The 17,945-nt window shown below is 52.1% G+C and overlaps 1 protein-coding gene across 1 annotated transcript in view; it reads left to right on the top strand.

Annotated features, from left to right (window-relative positions):
• Slc6a1 (solute carrier family 6 member 1) overlaps nt 1–17,945 on the top strand; it is a 44,255-nt gene that overhangs the window by 14,638 nt on the left and 11,672 nt on the right. Inside the window, exons 2-10 of the mRNA XM_004651600.2 lie at nt 6,306–6,355; nt 8,139–8,474; nt 8,753–8,884; nt 9,014–9,114; nt 9,366–9,475; nt 12,959–13,091; nt 16,751–16,885; nt 17,122–17,225; nt 17,651–17,775. Of these exons, the coding sequence (XP_004651657.1) occupies nt 8,237–8,474; nt 8,753–8,884; nt 9,014–9,114; nt 9,366–9,475; nt 12,959–13,091; nt 16,751–16,885; nt 17,122–17,225; nt 17,651–17,775 (1,078 nt within the window). The 5' untranslated portion in view covers nt 6,306–6,355; nt 8,139–8,236. The remainder of the gene's footprint in view (nt 1–6,305; nt 6,356–8,138; nt 8,475–8,752; nt 8,885–9,013; nt 9,115–9,365; nt 9,476–12,958; nt 13,092–16,750; nt 16,886–17,121; nt 17,226–17,650; nt 17,776–17,945) is intronic.

The raw sequence follows: 17,945 nt of genomic DNA, 5'->3' as shown, positions 1-17,945 counted from the left end.
TTTAGAGCAGCTTGGTGCCTGCCCCCCTCCTTCTGTCCCCTCTGAGCTCTGTATACACTTTCCCTGTCAGTGAGACATTCCCCAGGCATACTGTCTGAAGTCAGTTGTGTGGGAAAGTGGGATAGGAGTCAGGAGGGCCAGAGCCTCAGTTTCCTCTGTCAGCAAGGCTAGACAGCCTCACCTCCCTGCAGCCTCAACTCTCCCACCGTGACCCCACAATCTGGGACAGGCTTTGACTCAGGGCCTAGATCACCCCAGGTAGGTTTTGTGGCTTCTCTGCCATTATCTGAATAAAGGGAAACGATATTAGTGTGGTTTCGTGGTGTTCCCCACCCCTGGGCCCCACATGATGCTAGAAACTCCGACACTGACATGGTTTCTGTTGGAGTTCGTTGACTGGAGAGGAAGCAAAAGCCTTGTGGAAAGAAGTAGCTCACCAGAAAAGTCACAGCGGGATGCTGTGAAGAGCTGCTACCCAGCCCATGCCAGCAGAAGCTACAGCTGGGGCTGCAAATGACTTCTCGGTAGGTGGAGACAGCCTGGGGATTTGCAGCTTTTGAATAAGTGCGCAGCGAGCTGGGCGTCGGTCAGGTCACCTTTAGCCTGCATCTCCTTGAACCCATAGCACCCTCTGGACCTTATCCGTGAACTGCTGATGTAGGTGCATACGGGTGGTCTGGAACAAATCTGGGCCAGGAAGGGCCACCCAGATCCCCTTACAGGTGCACCGGGAGTCCAAGACTGAGGGTCCAGTTTGGAGCTCCAGCAGTGTCCAGCTGCAACTTTTAAGTCCTCCAGGATTGCGCCTCTAGGTTCCATGGCTAACCGGTCCTCGGGCGTGCGCATGGCTTTCACCTCACAGCGCTTGTGTGGCCGGCCATTGCTTTGAGTGGCACCTAGAGCTGCTCCTGACTGGCACCTCCTGGGTGTCCCTCTGTGCCGACACTCACTGCCCCTGTCCATTTTTCTGGTTTCTGTTCTCACCCCATTCTTGAAACCTTAGCCAGATATCCAGCCTGTGCACATGCCCAGGATGGAGAGCAAGCCCCACCAAAACCTGGGCCACTTCCTCGCAGGTCCAGGGGCCCCACGCACCCAGACTCCACCACCTCTGTCCAGCTGACAGTGCTCCTTGCAGAACTACCCTGTGCCTAGCAAGGGCACGAACCGTGGAAACCCTGTAATTCCTTGACCAGCGCCCCAGCCGGGACCTTACCTGTCTGTCAACGCAGTCACCCTCAGCTCACGGAGGTGCAGTGCAGCCCAGTGGATAGAGCCCACGGGACCTGCCTGGTGCACAGGAGACACTGGATAAATGCTGGCACTTCTTGGGTCGGGGAGCCCATGTGGGGCTGGGTACAAAGCAGATGCTCCAGAAAGCCTATCCAGTGGATAGGGCCTAGCAATGCCAGCTCAATCAGAAAAGAAAATGCATTGTTTCCCCTTGGCACGAAGCCAACCCCGGTATTAATTTCTTTCTTGAGCGAGTGCATTTCCAAAAGAAAGAGAGGCAAGCGGAGCGACGGTTGTGTGTTGCAAGCCACAGTCACTCACGTAATTACAGAGCAGAGGAGAGCTCCCCCCTGACACACACACATGCCCCACTCCGTGGCACTGGCACGGGACAATGGCATCCCTGACCTTTCAGCCTCTGCTTGTGTCCATCCCACACAGCCCCAGCTCTCTGGTGCCAGGACAGAGGGAGATTGTCCCAGGAGACTTCCACGTACCGCCTGCCCCCATGGCCTGCCACTGGCCCAGCGCTGGCCGCCAGGGCCACCAGTGAGGCCCGCAAGTCCCTGCTTGGGAAGCCAAGTGCCAACGTGCTCATGTCTTTTCTGGACTCTCAGACCCTCAGGAAACCTCTGGGCTTCCACTCATGCCCCCCCCCCAACTGCCTCCGAATCCTTTTTACACAGCATAATAAGTCAGATGGCCCAGCTCGTTGAGGATAAAATCTGAATGTCTTCCTCTGGTCTTTGACACACCATGTGATGTGGCTTTTGTCAGTACTTCGACCTGGATCTTTTCGGCCCCAGCTCTTCTTGCCATCTTTCAAATATAAGCTAGTTCCAGCCTCGGGGACTTTGCACTTGCTGTTCCCTCTGTATTCCAGAGTGTCACATTTCTGACTCTTAATTCAGACTGATCTTGTTGTTGTTGCTCTGGCCAAATAATCCAAGCTCCAGGGCTAATTCTGACCCATTTTGCCACTTCTGATCTCAGGCTTCTGAACCCTACACGCTTTCCTTTCCTTCCGAGGTAGCTCCTCATTCCGGGATCAGTGGGGGTGTTCTGGGTACGTGGTGTGGCCCCACTCTGATCAGTGGTTTTAGGACCTGGTCACAGAGTGGAAACTGAGGAAGGGTGAGCCATCAATGGAGCATTTCCCACCTTCCAGCCTCAAATCTCTTTTTAACTCCCGTCCTTCTTCCCAGAGGCCCCTGAGGAAGTCTTCCTTGGTAATGCTTATCTGATCACATGGTCCCAGCAGCCACAAATTGGCCTTTCTGGTGCTACACGTCCCTTTACCCATGCGTGCGCCTGTACTTGATGAGCTCCTGCTCTGCCTTCATAGCTCAGCTCAGATGGCCCATCCTCGGGGACACCCTCTCCAGTAGAATTAACTCCTCCTTAAGCTTATGGAGTCTTGTTCTTATACTTCTAGCAGCACTTTCCACAAGATATTATCATAAACTATGGGCGTAAGTATATCTCCTTCTTGGGCCATGGTTTTGTCAAAGACAATAACGTAGTTCTGCCATCCTTGCCTCTGGAGGGTTCCAGCCCAGTCCTGTGAGCATAGGAGACCTCAGCTGTGGGAGCTTAATAGAACCCAGCCAGTCCTGGGAGTTTAGTAGACCCTCAGTGAATATTCACAGAGATGAATCTGCTTGCCATGTTCACTGAACCACACTCTGGTGATCCGGGAGTAGCACAGAATCCAAAATGCTTTGGGTCCTCCGGGCCCTCGCTGGGTCACGGAGGCTGCTGCGTGCGCGCAAGGGCCCGTGCCTCAGCCGTGTGTTCGCAGAGCCCTTCCCACGCATTGCGCTGGTGGAATTCCTCTCAGCAGAAGGCTGTCACCAGAAGAACTGGAAAACTCTGGAAGGCAGCTTGATAGGTGTGCGGAGTCGTAAGGAGGGGAGAAGTGTTCCTCCCACCCCCCAGCAGCAGGGGCTGAAGGTCACAGACTGGCACTCACAAGCCAGGGGAAAGGAGCCTGTGGTCTTACGGCTGCCGCCCTTAGAGCCCTCCAGCTCTGTGCCTGCAAGCCACAAGCACAGGGACATTTTTTCAGGACAGGAGAAGTTACAACTTGGAAAAAGGTTTTTGTGCCTTGGGTAAGGAATGTTCTTAAAGACAGCTGGGGTAGCTGGCTGGGAACATTTGTACCCCTGTGCTTTCTGCAGGCTGGTTCTTTTAAGCAAGGAAGTGGCGTATTAATAAGTGTCAGGCATGAGGCTCCCAAGCCTCGATCACTCTCGTGTTGTTGGGAGGCACCCTCAGTAGGACCCCTCCGTTGGAGTATCAGGTTCCAGGTTCACTCACTTAGCAGTTCCCTCTGCTGTCTTCCTCCCATGTATTAGCTAGGGCATTAACCAACTTCATGTTGCTGGGGCAGAACACCTGGCAAGAATTACTTTAAAGGAGGAGGGGTGTGTTTCATCTTACACTTCCGGGTCACAGGTCATCATGGTGGGAAGGCATGGGGGCAGGAGCTGAGGCAGCTGATCTCATTCAGCCCAGTGAGGAAGCAGAGCTCAGGCATGAACTCTGCTGCTCAGCCAGCTCGCCTTTTCATACAGCCCATGGGACAGGGCCCGCCACAGCGAAGGTGGGTGTTCTTACCTAATAATCAAGGCAATCCCTGGCAGACATGCACAGAGGCTAATCTAGGGCATGTCAAATTAACAAGCAATATAAATTTGGAGTTTCTTCCTACCTGACTTTATGGAAGAATCATATATGCCAAAGCTCCTTGCTATGTGTCTTTTTATTAGTCCAAAGAGGTCTGACCTGTCACCTTGGGCTTGGGCTCATCAGAAATGTTTCTTGGGGCTGGAGAGATGACTTAGCGGTTAAGCACTTGCCTGTGAGGCCTAAGGACCCTGGTATGAAGCTCGGTTCCCCAGGACCCACATAAACAGATGCCCAAGGTGGCGCATGCATCTGGAGTTCGTTTGCAGTGGCTGGAGGCCCTGGTGTGTGCTCATTCTCTTTCTCTCTCTGTCTCAAATAAACAAAAAAGAATTTTTTTTAAGTGTTTCTCAGGCCCTCATAGGTAGTTGACTGACGATGGATATACATTCCCAGATCTCAAAAATTGAAGCTTGGTTCCCTCAGGACAGTACTTCAGAGAAGCCCTATGGAGAATCCCCAAGGCTGGGCTTGAGGTGGACTCAACAGGAATCCCTTCCTAAGGACCCAAGGGACTCTACGGGAATCTTAGAGCCTGTGGAGGCTCTGTCACAGAACTCCACAGGCTAGGTTGTGGAAAAGAGGACCAATCAGGCAGCTTGGGGTTTGGGAGGCTGGGGTCCACTATGGGGAGCCATGTGTGAAGGGCCTGTTGTGCCCTCTGGGGAAGGTAGAAGAGAACATGGCAGGAGAGAGGGGGCAAGATAAGGTGGGGCTGGCTTTTCTAACAGCCTACTCCCAGGACAATTGACCTCAGTCACTGAAGGGGGCCGAACCCTCGGACATGAGCACATCCGAAATGTCTCACTCAAGCCACAGCAGGGACATTTTTGTGATGTCCCAGAGCAGGGGGTGTAGCTGGGCCAGAAGTGCAAGGTAGAATGCCTTCAGGACTTATTTTCTGTCACAGCCAGCTCTCTGCCACTCTTGAGTACAAGGTGGACAGTGTCACCAGTTATTCCTTCCTCATGCCAAAATCCCAGGGAAGGATTCTGATTGGCTAGCCTGGGTCAGGTGATGAGCCCTGGCCTGCACTTCATTTTGGATAATTTTGAACAAATAATTGATTTGTTGGATTATTGGGTCATTTTGAACAACTATGGCAGCTTAAGCCCCACAAAGGGTCCGTACTGGAATAGCCATGGGAAGAAGGGTCAAGTTGGCCTGTCCCAAAGCTCCTGTCTCCTCATACCCCTCCAAACTGGGGCAGGCCTTTGTAGGTGGCCCCCTGCTCCCTGTCACCCCCAGAGGGTGGAGATGGCCCCTGACCGAGGCCGCAATGCTCCCTGGCAATGAATTGCTGGGGCTGGGATGGAGATGAGCATCCAAAACAAGCCTGCCAACGTGGAGGAGGTCAAACCGAGCCGGCCACCATGAGGAGCAGAAGCAGGGGTGGCCCCCAGGTGCTCCTGTGAGCCCCAGGAGAAGGCATTGGTGACGGTGCTGGGTAACTGGTTGCATGCAAAGGGCTGAGAGCTGTGCACCGCACGCACCCACCGGGGCATCGGGGGCAGAACCGAGTTCAGGAGACGACTGGGGATGAGGCAGCCACACTGCACATTGCTTTGGCCTGGCTTCACTGTGGAAGCCACAGAGCAGGCGTCTCCTTCACTGTTTTTTGGGTTCTCGGGGTTCCATAAGTTTATTTTGTATCTTTTTTATTAAACAACTCCTATGGAAGATTCTAGAAAAAAAAATTTAAAGCAAAGAAGCAAACAAAACCACACAAGTCCCTGTTGACATGTTTCAGTATGTTTCCAGGTGTTTTTTTTTTTTGTTTGTTTGTTTTGTTTTGTTTTCCTCTCTCTCAATGAACATATTTGGGGGAAGTAGGGACAGAAATAGGATCTTTTGACAAAACTGCTTCAAAACCCGCTTTTCTCACTCTGTGAAACAAGACTCTCCTTGTCCTTTGGCATGATCTTTCATAACATTTCTGCAGGTTTGGGTAGAGGTTGGAGAATATCAGCTAATAATCAGCTGAAATAAACTTTAATTTTGTTTATTGAAAAGGAAAGGAGGGGCCCTATCAGCTGAACTCGCAGGCTCCCAGCAGGGCTCTGAGAGCTGCTGGCCCCTCTTTTGTTTCCTCTTTTCCTTCAGATAAAATTATGGAACACGCTCCCTGCCTAGCCCTCATGCCCGCCCCTACAGCTATCGCAAAGGCGGTGGGCCCCTCCCGCATGTCCCCAGCAACCTGTGGCCTGACGCCATGCTGCATGGACACGCTGCGGTCACCCTGGCTGGGGGTATTCGTGCAGTCACACGCACAGCCCAGGCTCCCAGCTGCTACCTGTGCCTGCTGCACCCCGCCCCAAACCGCCTCGATCCCACCTGCCCACTCACCTTCCTCCTCTCCCCCACCCCGTCTCCCCATCTTTCAGGCCCTGCCGTGGGAGCTTTTCCAAGCCAACCTGCTTCAGAAATTCTTCAGGTAAGACGAACAGCCAGACCTGCGAAGTTCTATCAGCCAGGTGGGTAGAAATGCCCACCTAGAAGGTTGAGATGGTCCCTGACCAAGGCCTAAGCCAAAACCCATTAAGGCTGTTTTTTTGTGGTTGTTGTTGTTGTTTTGTTTTTTTACCAAAATGCCAAAAAGCCAGACAGAAGTTGTGTAGGTGGGGAAACAGGTGAAGAGCAATTCAGAGCCATATTCAGAGGGAGTGTGGAGTCACAGTTCCAAGTGCCAGTCCTCAGCTGGTAAAAGGTCGCCACATTTGAACTCAGGATGGACCTGAGCTGGTTTTACACCCTGTCTGCTTCATGCTGCCTCAACAGCTGAAAGCTATCAGTTGACCATCTTGCTGTGCTAGAGGGTGGATGGAGGTCGCATGTAAGTCAGTAGTTTCTCCTTAGCAAGGAATGAGGCAAGGTTGCAAACATAAAAGTCTTTTTACTCGTTCCTCTTTTTTTCTAAAGAAAAACATTTTTGTTGATTTATTTGCCAGCAGAGAGAGTTAGAGAGAAGAGAGTCAGAGAGATAGAGAGAATGGGCATGCCAGGGCCTCCACCCACTGCAAACAAACTCCAGAGGCAGGCACCACTGTGCATCTATCTGGCTTCATGTGGGTGCTGGGGAATTGAACCTGGGTCATCATATTTTGCAGGCAAGCACCTTAACCGCTGATCAACCTCTCCAGCCCTTCTCTCTTCTCTCCTCTTCTCTCTCCCTGTCCCTCCCCCTCCCTCCTTCTCTCTCTCCCTCTCTCTCTCTCTCTCTTTCTCTCTCTCTCTCTCTCTCTCTCTCTCGGCAGTGGGGGTGGGCTACTGTTTTGAGAAGGTCCTGGTGTATATCAGGCAGGCCTCAAGTTCTTGGTCCTCCTTCATCAGCCTCAGAGTGCTGGGATTGCAAATGTGCACCTGGACTCCTTTGCAATTTCTTAAAAGTACAGACTCGGGGCCTCCCAATAGTACACGGATGGGTGTATTTTTGTCCTTATTTTTTTTTATATTTTATTTTTATTTATTTATTTGAGAGAGAGAGATACAGAAATAGGCAGGTAGACAGAGAGAATGGGTGTGCCAGGGCTTCCAGCCACTGCAAATGAACTCCGGATGCTTGCGCCCCCTTGTACATCTGGCTAACGTGGGTCTTGGGGAGTCAAGCCTCGAACTGGGGTCCTTAGGCTTCACAGGCAAGTGCTTAAGCAATAAACCATCTCTCCAGCCCTTTGTCCTTATTTTAAATGGCAGAGTGTGGGGCACAGAGTTGAGACATTCAGCCGGCGTTGGGTGGCTTGACCCCAGTGGTAAAGTGGACAGTGATCAGAGCTCACTGAGCTCTCAGATCCCACGGTCTCCACCTGGCAGCTGCAGCAGGACTTCCCTATTTGAGCTCCTCTGTGGAGCCTTTTCATGGACTCACAGTGGGACGAGCATCCTAATTGTGTCCTTGGAGGATAAAAATTTTGCCGGGCAATTTGCCATATTTCCCTTTGGAAGCTTGATAGCCCCACGTCTCATACAAAGACACACGAGGCACAGAGGGCAGCATTGAAGCGAGGCCAAGGATGGTGGAGGACCACACCATCGTCCCTTCTGTCTTTGCAAAGCCTACTCCCCTGTCTCCTCCAGGAGTGGGGTCTGGGGGTGAAAAAAAAAAAACAGCTTAGTAGAACCTTTACCTAATGTTTGGGATAACTTTTGTTACTGTCGTTTGGGGCCAAGGAACCTCAAGGGTCCTACTTATCTTTGATTGGAACCTGCCACCCTCACAGAGTGACCTTGGGCTGCAAAGCTGTTGTCCACGTGGACTGGAGCTGACATCACACGCCCACCCATCCGGACCCCCTTGTCCAGACTCAACCCCCGAGATATGGCGACTAACGGCAGCAAGGTGGCAGATGGACAGATCTCCACGGAGGTCAGCGAGGCCCCAGTGACCAGTGACAAGCCCAAAACTCTGGTGGTGAAGGTGCAAAAGAAGGCTGGCGACCTCCCGGACCGGGACACATGGAAGGGCCGCTTCGACTTCCTCATGTCCTGTGTGGGTTACGCCATTGGCCTGGGCAATGTGTGGAGGTTCCCTTACCTCTGTGGGAAAAATGGCGGAGGTAGGTGGTGGCTTGGTATCTTCTGGGGTTGTCTTAGGGGAAAGGGGGGGATGGTCCTTTCTGAAGAGTTCCAGAGGACAGTTGTTCTTTGGCATTGGTATCAAAAGTTCATGTTGTCATTCTGCAAAGAGCATGGGGGTGCCTTTTGAGCAAAGGATGGCCCTTGGACTTCTCTTGGCTCTGGCTGCTACTTTCAAGGCCCAGAAATAGGGCAATGGTGGATGGGACCTCAGAACCCTGGCTGAGCCCCAGGGCCATGCGTGTGTTCCCTCCCCCAGGGGCCTTTCTGATCCCATACTTCCTGACGCTCATCTTCGCGGGGGTTCCCCTCTTCCTGCTGGAGTGTTCACTGGGCCAGTACACCTCCATCGGGGGCCTGGGTGTGTGGAAGCTGGCCCCTATGTTTAAGGGTGAGTGTGCATGTGGGCTCTAGGGGTGTGGAGGGTCCCCACCTGCAGCCCTCTGGGAAGAGGGAACTGCCGGGTCCAGCTCTGAGCAGGTGAGGATGATGATCTGGGTCCCGTGTGTACTCTGTCTAGGAGTGGGCCTTGCGGCGGCCGTGCTATCTTTCTGGCTGAACATCTACTACATCGTCATCATCTCCTGGGCCATCTACTACCTATATAATTCCTTCACCACGGTGAGTGGCTGGGACAAGTTGGGGAGCGCCTTCAGCCACAAGGATTCCCCTTTGCTCATAGGGCCCATCTTTGAGGAGTGGAAGGCATAGCTTGTCTTCCGTAGCATCTTCCCCAGACAGACACTTTGTGGGTCCAAACCTAACCCTCCAAACACACTAGGGCATGGTAAGGGCGGATGGGGTGAGTAGAGATCATTTTTGCTGGCCCCGGGGGCTCAGTGGAATTTGTCTAAATGACAGTGTTCTTGCAGACACTGCCATGGAAACAGTGTGACAACCCCTGGAACACTGACAACTGCTTCTCCAACTATAGCATCGTCAATACCACCAACATGACCAGCGCTGTGGTGGAGTTCTGGGAGTAAGTACAGGAGTGCGCAGGGCTGGAGAGGGTGTGTCAGGCAGGCAGCCGGTGGTAGGTGACACAGGACTTCAGTAAGAGCACTGATGACAGGTGTGGGCAGGGTAAGGGCCCTGAGTGGCCACTGGACATGGGTTATGGCCTCCAAAGAGAAAGAAAACTTCAGACAAAGCCAGAGCCTGGCAGGGAGACCACACCCTGCCCACCCAACTCCTGTCAGCGCTATTGGCCAAAGCTGGTGAGAAGCCAGAGGACAGGGGCCCAGCCATGCTGCAGAGAGCATCCTGAGCACAGCACAGGGTGGACATGTTCAGAGAGGCAAAAGACAGGAACCGCTAAAGCCAGTAGACAGGGCAACAAGGTCTGAGTTCATCCTGCAAATAGGTCCCATGTGTCACTGGCCCTGATGTCCCAACAGTGTGCCATCGTCACCCTGAAAATGTCTAGATCACATTGCTTCTGCACACAGTGAAAACTTCTAGAGTGCGCGGCTTCTGCACACCCTGAAAACGTCCAATGTGCACAGCTTCTGCACATCCTGAAAACATCCAGCGTGCATGGCTTCTGCACACAGTGAAGACGTCTAGAGTGCACAGCTTCTGCACATGCTGAAAACATCTAGAGTGCATGGCTTCTGCACACACTGAAAACGTCCGGAGCACATGGTTTCTGCACACACTGAAAACGTCCAGCGTGCATGGCTTCTGCACACACTGAAAACGTCCAGAATGTGCGGCTTCTGCACACAGTGAAAACGTCGGAGCACACGGCTTCAGCACACACTGAAAGCATCCAGAGCACACGGCTTCTGCACACAGTGAAAACGTCCAGAGTGCACAGCTTCCGCACATACAGAAAATGTCCAGAGTGCACGGCTTCTGCACACACTGAAAGCATCCGGAGGGTACAGCTTCTGCACAACCTGGAAACGTCTAGAACTCATTGCTTCTCCACACACAGAAAACGTCCAGAGCACACGGTTTCTGCACACAGTGAAAATGTTTGGAGTGCACGGCTCCTGCACACACTGGAAACGTCTGGAGTGCATGGCTTCTGCACAACACTGGAAATGTCTGTAGTGCACGGCTTCTGCACACAGTGAAAACATCCGGACTCACGGCTTCTGCACACACAGGAAATGTCCAGAGCGCACGGCTTCTGCACACACTGAAAATGCCCACAGCGCATGGCTTCTGCACACACTGAAAATGTCTGTAGTGCATGGCTTCTGCACAACACTGGAAATGTCTGGAGCACACGGCTTCTGCACACACTAAAAATGTCCGGAGCGCACGCTCCTGCACACACTGGAAACGTCCAGAGTGCACGGCTTCTGCACACACTGAAAACATCCGCAGCGCATGGCTCCTGTACACACTGAAAACGTGCAGAGCACATGGCTCCTGCGCACACTGAAAACATCCAGAGCGCAGTTTCTGCATACACAGAAAATGTCCAGAGTGCATGGCTTCTGCACACACTGAAAACGTCTGGAGTGCATGGCTTCTGCACGCACTGAAAGCTTCCAGAATGCATGGCTTCTGCACATGCTGGAAACGTCTAGAACTCATTGCTTCTGCACACAGTGAAAATGTCCAGAGTGCACGGCTTCTGCATGCAGTGAAAACGTCCAGAATGCACGGCTGCTTCACACACTGGAAATGTCTAGAATGCATTGCTTCTGCACACACTGAAAGTGTCCGGAGTGCACGGCTTCGGCACACACTGGAAACGTCTAGAACTCATTGCTTCTCCACACACTGAAAACGTCCAGAGCCCACGGATTCTGCACACAGTGAAAACGTCCAGAGTGCACGGCTTCTTCACACACTGGAAATGTCTAGAAAGCATTGCTTCTGCACACACTGAAAACAACCAGACAGCACAGCTTCTACACACACAGAAAATGTACGGAGCACAAGGCTTCTGCACACACTGAAAACGTCTAGAGTGCACGGCTTATGCACACAGTGATAACGTCCAGACTGCATGACCTCTGCACACACAGAAAACGTCCAGAGCGCACAGCTTCTGCACACACTGAAAATGTCCGGCGTGCATGGCTTTTGCACACACTGAAAATGTATGGAGCACACGGCTTCTGCACACACTGAAAACGTCCAGAGCGCATGGCTTCTGCACACACTGAAAGCATGCAGAGTGCACGGTCTAGAAAACACTGCGTCTGTGCTAAACACTTACAGACCATTTCCTTGTCATATCCCCTAAGGCATACAGCAGGACAGCTTCTTCCTTAGCCTGTGTGCCACATTAGGTTTCCATATGACCTAACGGCAACTCAGAATACACAAGAAGACATGCTTGGGTCCTGTGCGAATATATAACATCAGTAGAATGTTTCTGAGTACCTACTCAGCTGGGCATGCTCAAGGACAAGGACAATACTGAGGGTGACTGCACTTACAAACCCGGTCATTTAGCACAAGCACACACTCACATGCATACACACCCCACCGTGCAGGCCATGCTGACCTCATCTTCAGTGAGAGTCTCATAGATGCCAAGTGTGGGGAGCCCTGATTACTTGACCAAGTGGAGACATGAGCCCCAAATCGTTTCGGCATGAAATATGTGTTGATTATGAGCAGCTGGGAAAGGCCTGGCAGGTTCCGGATTCCTATGGCTAAGTTCCCAGGCAAACCTGTTCATGGGAAGTATCAGAACAAATGAGAACTGGTCTATCTTGCCACATCCTTAACCTGGGTACTTTCCTTGTAAATCACACCCAAATCCAGCCCTGCTAGGCTGCTGCTGCTGCTGCTTCTCCACATGCAGCTCACCTCTTAGGTTCTGGCTCAGCATTCCGTGTTCATATCCCAGTGTCCCTGAACATCTACCACGTGCCAGTGTAATCAGAGATCTGGACATGCTAACAGGTGGTAGCAGAGCCAGTGGCCTGTACTTGTGGACCAGCCTATAGAAGGAGGCAGCTGCTTCCTAAGCTGGAGTGGGGAAGGCAGGTGGGGGAGAACATGAGTGTGCCTGAAGGTGAGGCAGCCAGCTACAGAGATGACGCCAGTGGTTCAGACTGGAGGGCTCGAGGGACTGTGGAGAAGGCGGGGATCAGCTATGGGCCTTGGGAGCCCTCCAGGGTGTTAGCCCCCCACCCCCACCGGCCTCAGCATAGGAGGGCACTATGATTGCGGGATTTTAGGTGGGAAATATCAGACCTGAGGCTGACAAGGATGCCTGGGGTTGGTTAGGGCAGAGCAAAGGCGAAGGGGTTCACCAAGGGAGAGCAGTTGTGGGGGCTGATCCAAGACACTGGTGGGTCCTGTTGCCCTTGAACCCTTCTGAAGACTGTATTGTTACATGGACTTCATGGTCCTCATGAAAACCACGGGACCATGGTGTCAGCAAGATCCTAGGAGAGGGTATGATCTGTGCCCACGTCCTGTGCATCACTGGTCACTCACTTCCCACCTGCCCTGTGTGACTCTTTTCTTCATCCTCCATCCCCAGGCGCAACATGCATCAGATGACGGATGGGCTGGACAAGCCAGGGCAGATCCGCTGGCCACTGGCCATCACGCTGGCCATCGCCTGGATCCTGGTGTACTTCTGTATCTGGAAAGGTGTTGGCTGGACTGGAAAGGTAGAGATGTGTGTGCACAGTGGGATTGGGGCTGGGCAAGGCTGGAGGTTGCCCTGGGCCAGGACCTGTGCCTTCCATCCAACCTTGAATTAAGCAGGTCACTTCAGTTATTGGTGCCTCAGTTGTTTTTATTTTTATTTTTCCTGTGAAGTGGGAAATGTGTTGAGGAGTAGCTGCGAGACCACAGGAAAGGAGGGTGGATGTGCAAGCCAGTGCCAGGCTCTCAGATCCGGGGGATACCACTGGACCCCCAGAGTCATCACCAGATAAGGGCAGGAGTCACGCAAGTGCCGCTCAACCAGCTTTCCCTGACAACCTGTTCTGCACCACTGCGTGTTCTGCAGAACACCAGAGACGCTGGCCTTTTGTCCCACCTCACAGATGGAGGAACGGATGGTTAGAGAAATGGGCCCAAGTTCAGATCGTGGCTGGCTCTGACACCTCAGGCATGTCACCGTGCCTCTCTGAAACTCAGTTTCCTCCTCTGAAAAACAATGTGCATCTACCAGCATATTATGAGGCTCATGGAAGCTGGTGATGTGAAAAATCCCTGGCACCTGGCAAGGGGACTTATGAATTTTGTTCCTCTTATGGAAAATGTGGATAGGTGCCAAACTGGCATCCAGTCTGGACACATCTGGAAGCTGACTGATAAAAGCTGGGAGCAGCCAGCTGATTTCAAGTCAGCCTCAGTAGCCATTGAAGAGATTAGGGACCAAACTAAGTGACATCTTGGCCTTGGCCTAAAAGGGAACAGGAAGCCTGGCTGCCTAAGGTCTCACGACAAGTCATGAGTAGAGAAGGGGTAAGAGAGAAGAAGGCCACAGTGCTGAGGAGTTCCCAGAGAGACAAAGAGAAACAGAACCAGTTCCACACCCAGCTGGGCGCTGACAAACCCACTCCAGCACAGCCTGTGCGCTCAGGACGCACGGGTCCTCAGCTCCCATGCCAGCGTGACAACGCTTTCCAACATCGGGAGGTCGAAGGACACCAGAGGCGTGCAGACCCAGGCCCCTCGCCTGCAAGCTTTGGGAAGGGGAAAAGTGCACCTTCCTTGTTATCAGATTCTTCCAGTGTCCTCTGGCCTGAAATCGTGCACACTTGCATGCACAAGCACGTGTGTAACCTGCACACCTGAACACACACATAAGCATAAAAAGAAGTGCATTTTAGCACATCTGTCTTCCAATGGTCAATTTGACCCCAAAAGATGACTTTTCTCAGCTTATAGGCTTACTCTTTCTTAATCAGTATAATACAGTCCTGATTATTTGAAAGAGGCATGTTTCTCTTGATTTGAAACTTTCAAAGACAAAGAACTAGTTTGGATGAATTATGGTAAATATTTGCTTTGACACATTTATGTATCTATTCATTTATTTAATGAGAGAGAGAGAGAATTGGCGTTCCAGGGCCTCCAGCCACTGCAGTCAAAGTCCAGACACACGCACCACCTTGTGGTGTGCATGCGTGAACTTGCACATGTGGGACTTTGTGCAACTGGCTTACGTGGGATCTGGGGAGTTGAACATGGGTCCATAGGCTCCATACCTTAACTGCTAAGCCATCTCTCCAGCCCTGCCTTAACACATTTTTGGTGTGTGTGTGTGTGTGTGTGTGTGTGTGTGTACATAGGTGTGCAGATGTGCATGCCCCATGCACACATGTGCAGAAGCTGGAGGAGAACACATTCATCCTTTATCACTCTTCCATGTTTTTTTCCCCGAGACAGACTCTCTGAACTCAGACCTGCCATTTTCAGTCAGACTGGCTGACCAGTGAACCCCACCAATTCTCTGGTCTCCACTTCCCACAGGACTGGGGTTCCAGGCATTCAAGGTCATGTCTGGCTGGTTACATGGGGATTGGGGATCAAACTCAGGCTGTCTCGGGCCCTTATGCTTGCATGTCAAGTGCTCTTACTTACTGAGCCACCCTCCTAGAGCCAGCACATTATTGTACTCAGTGCAGCAGCCACTGTGGATTGCTGGATGCAGTTCCATTTCTAGGAGACACTGAGGTGACATGGGTCAAAAGCCTGGGAGAAGTTAATGCCTTTTGATGCAATAACTTGTACGATGAGAAAGTTTCCCTAAAAATGTTATAATACTTTTGTAGATAAAGATTTGTATACAGATGGATTCAATGCCATGTTTAGAGTCCCATTAAGCTGGATAGCAGCAGGCAGGGCCCAAACCTCCCCAGCCAACACCTTGTAGGGTTAAGGTCATGGTGGTCATGAGACAGGGAAGCGGGGTGGAGGAAACGGAAGAGAGGCAAGACTGAATCTCACATGGGCGTTTTCAGCCTCACACGTGTTAAGTGAAAAGAAGCTGAATGATTTGAATCTCCTTTTGCAAGAACATGTGGTCAGACATGCACAAGAGTCTCATGCCAAAATGCCACATTGTGAGACATGTATTGAGTGTCTCCTGGAAGCTATGGACCATCCTCAGTGTTGGAGAACCACAATTCGAGCAGCATAAGCCCTGTCCCTCCTGTAACTGGATTTTTAAATATTTTTTTATTTATTTGCAATCAGAGAGAGAGAGAGAGAGAGAAAGAGAAAGACAGAGAGGGAAAGGGAGGCTAGGACCTCTCTAGCTACTGTAAATGAACCCCAGACCAGCACCTTAACTGATCAGCCATTTTTCCAGCCGCCCTCCTTTAACTTTTAAGGGCTGCGAACAGGACCATGCACGCACGCGTGTGTGTTCATATGTAATTTAAGATTTTCCTGGAACAACATGTGTTATTTAAATAAGATAGATTATTTTTTAAAATTTAAGTTGAGTAGGGTGGCTTATGCCTGTAATCCAAACACCCAGGAAGCTGAGGCTGAAAGATCATTTCAAGGCCAAGGCCAGCCTGGCATATATAGTGAGTTCTGGGCCAGCCCAGACTACAAGGAGAGACACTATTTCAAAAAGTGAGAGAGAAGATGAAGAGGAGGAGTAGGTAAAAAAAAAAAAAAAAGTTAGGATTGGGGCTGGAGAGATGGCTTAGTGGTTAAGGCATTTGCCTGCAAAGCCAAAGGATCCACATTCATTTCTTCAAGACTCATATAAGCCTGATGCACAAGGGGGCACATGCATCTGGATTTTGTTTGGCCCTGGTGCGCCCATTCTCTCTCTTTCTATGTCTCTCTCTCTCTATCTCAAATAAATTGTGTGTGTGTGTGTGTGTGTGTGTGTGTGTGTGTGTGTATTTTTAAGATAGGAGTCAGGGGAGTGGGGATGCAGGCACCAAGAAGGGCTTCAGGGCTGCAGCGATGGTTTAGTGGTTAAGTGCTTGCCTGTGAAGCCTAAGGACCACAGTTCAAGGCTCGATTCCCCAGGACCCACATTAGCCAGATGCACAAGGGGGCGCATGTGTCTGGAGTTCATTTGCAGTGTCTGGAGGCCCTGGTGCGCCCATTTTCTCTCTCTCTCTCTGTCTCTCTCTCTATCTGCCTCTTTCTCTCTGTCAGTTGCTGTCAAAAATAAATAAATAAATAAATAAAAAAGAAGGGCTTCAGAAAGGTGGCCAAGATGCACAGTCTGGGAATGAGGGGCTTCCTGAAGGAAGAGCAGACCCCAGCACAGCGTGGCGGGTACTGTTAGGCTGTGGCGGAAGCCTGGGCAGTACACGCGTCTGCATGGTCACCGCCTTCCTCGCAGGTGGTCTACTTCTCCGCCACGTACCCCTACGTCATGCTCATCATCTTGTTCTTCCGTGGAGTGACGCTGCCCGGGGCCAGGGAAGGCATCCTCTTCTACATCACGCCCAACTTCCGCAAGCTGTCTGACTCCGAGGTGAGCACCCTCAGTCCTGGGCACTGGCCCCACCGGGTCCCTGGGGCACGCCCCAAGGTGAGGGCAGGTGTAGACTGAGCAATGGTGTACTCGCTGTAGGACAATTTGCTGCACCCCTGTGAGGTACCCACCTGCCGGGGTTGTCTAGTGGAGCTGGTGACCCCTGAGGAAGGCCCTGGTGACTGAGGCCATGGCGACACGGCTGAACTTGACCCTTTTTGATCCTCTGCCCGCAGGTGTGGCTGGACGCAGCCACGCAGATCTTCTTCTCCTATGGGCTGGGCCTGGGCTCCCTGATCGCCCTCGGAAGTTACAACTCTTTCCACAACAACGTGTACAGGTGTGAGAAGGCACCCTTCCTGGCCACGTCTTCCATAGCCACACCCCCAAAACCATTCCCTCTTGGGGAGACATCCTGAGACCACGCGCCTCTGTATCACCCTCCTTGGTCAAGTCCTGGAGGACATATCCTTCTGGACATGCCTTCTGGCTCCTTTATCTGAGGCCATTTTCCATCTTCCCCGCCCAAACCACCCCCTCATCACTGTAGTCACATCCCCTGGCTTTTTTCATCTGTTAAGTCCCTTCTTGCTCACAGTAGAGCCTGCTCCTGCCCCACCCCACCCTACTGGCTTCTCCTGGGGAACTTTTGGGAACCCCAACAAGACAGCCCCACTCCAAGGAATCCTCCTCCTGTCCATTGGTGGCCAGTGCCCAGGGGGTTACTCTCCTTGACCCTGCCCGGGGCCTCCTCTCTGTCTGCAGGGACTCCATCATCGTCTGCTGCATCAACTCCTGCACCAGCATGTTCGCGGGATTCGTCATCTTTTCCATCGTGGGTTTCATGGCCCACGTCACCAAGAGGTCCATTGCCGATGTGGCGGCCTCAGGTCAGCACCCCCACAGCGAGGGCCCAGGCTCCAGGAAGGGTGGGCCAGCTCTGAATGCTCACAAGGAGCACCCACACGGGTCCCGCTGGGACATGGTCACCCATGGCCACTTGCTTTCATCCTAGCTCCTGGATCATTTCCACCATGCTCTGCTCCTCATGAAGCCACTG

This window comes from Jaculus jaculus, chromosome 14 (genome assembly GCF_020740685.1).
Source record: "Jaculus jaculus isolate mJacJac1 chromosome 14, mJacJac1.mat.Y.cur, whole genome shotgun sequence".
Classification (NCBI taxonomy): Eukaryota; Metazoa; Chordata; class Mammalia; order Rodentia; family Dipodidae; genus Jaculus; species Jaculus jaculus.
The sequence above is the reverse complement of the archived record's forward strand: the minus strand, read 5'-3'. Positions and strand labels throughout refer to the sequence as shown.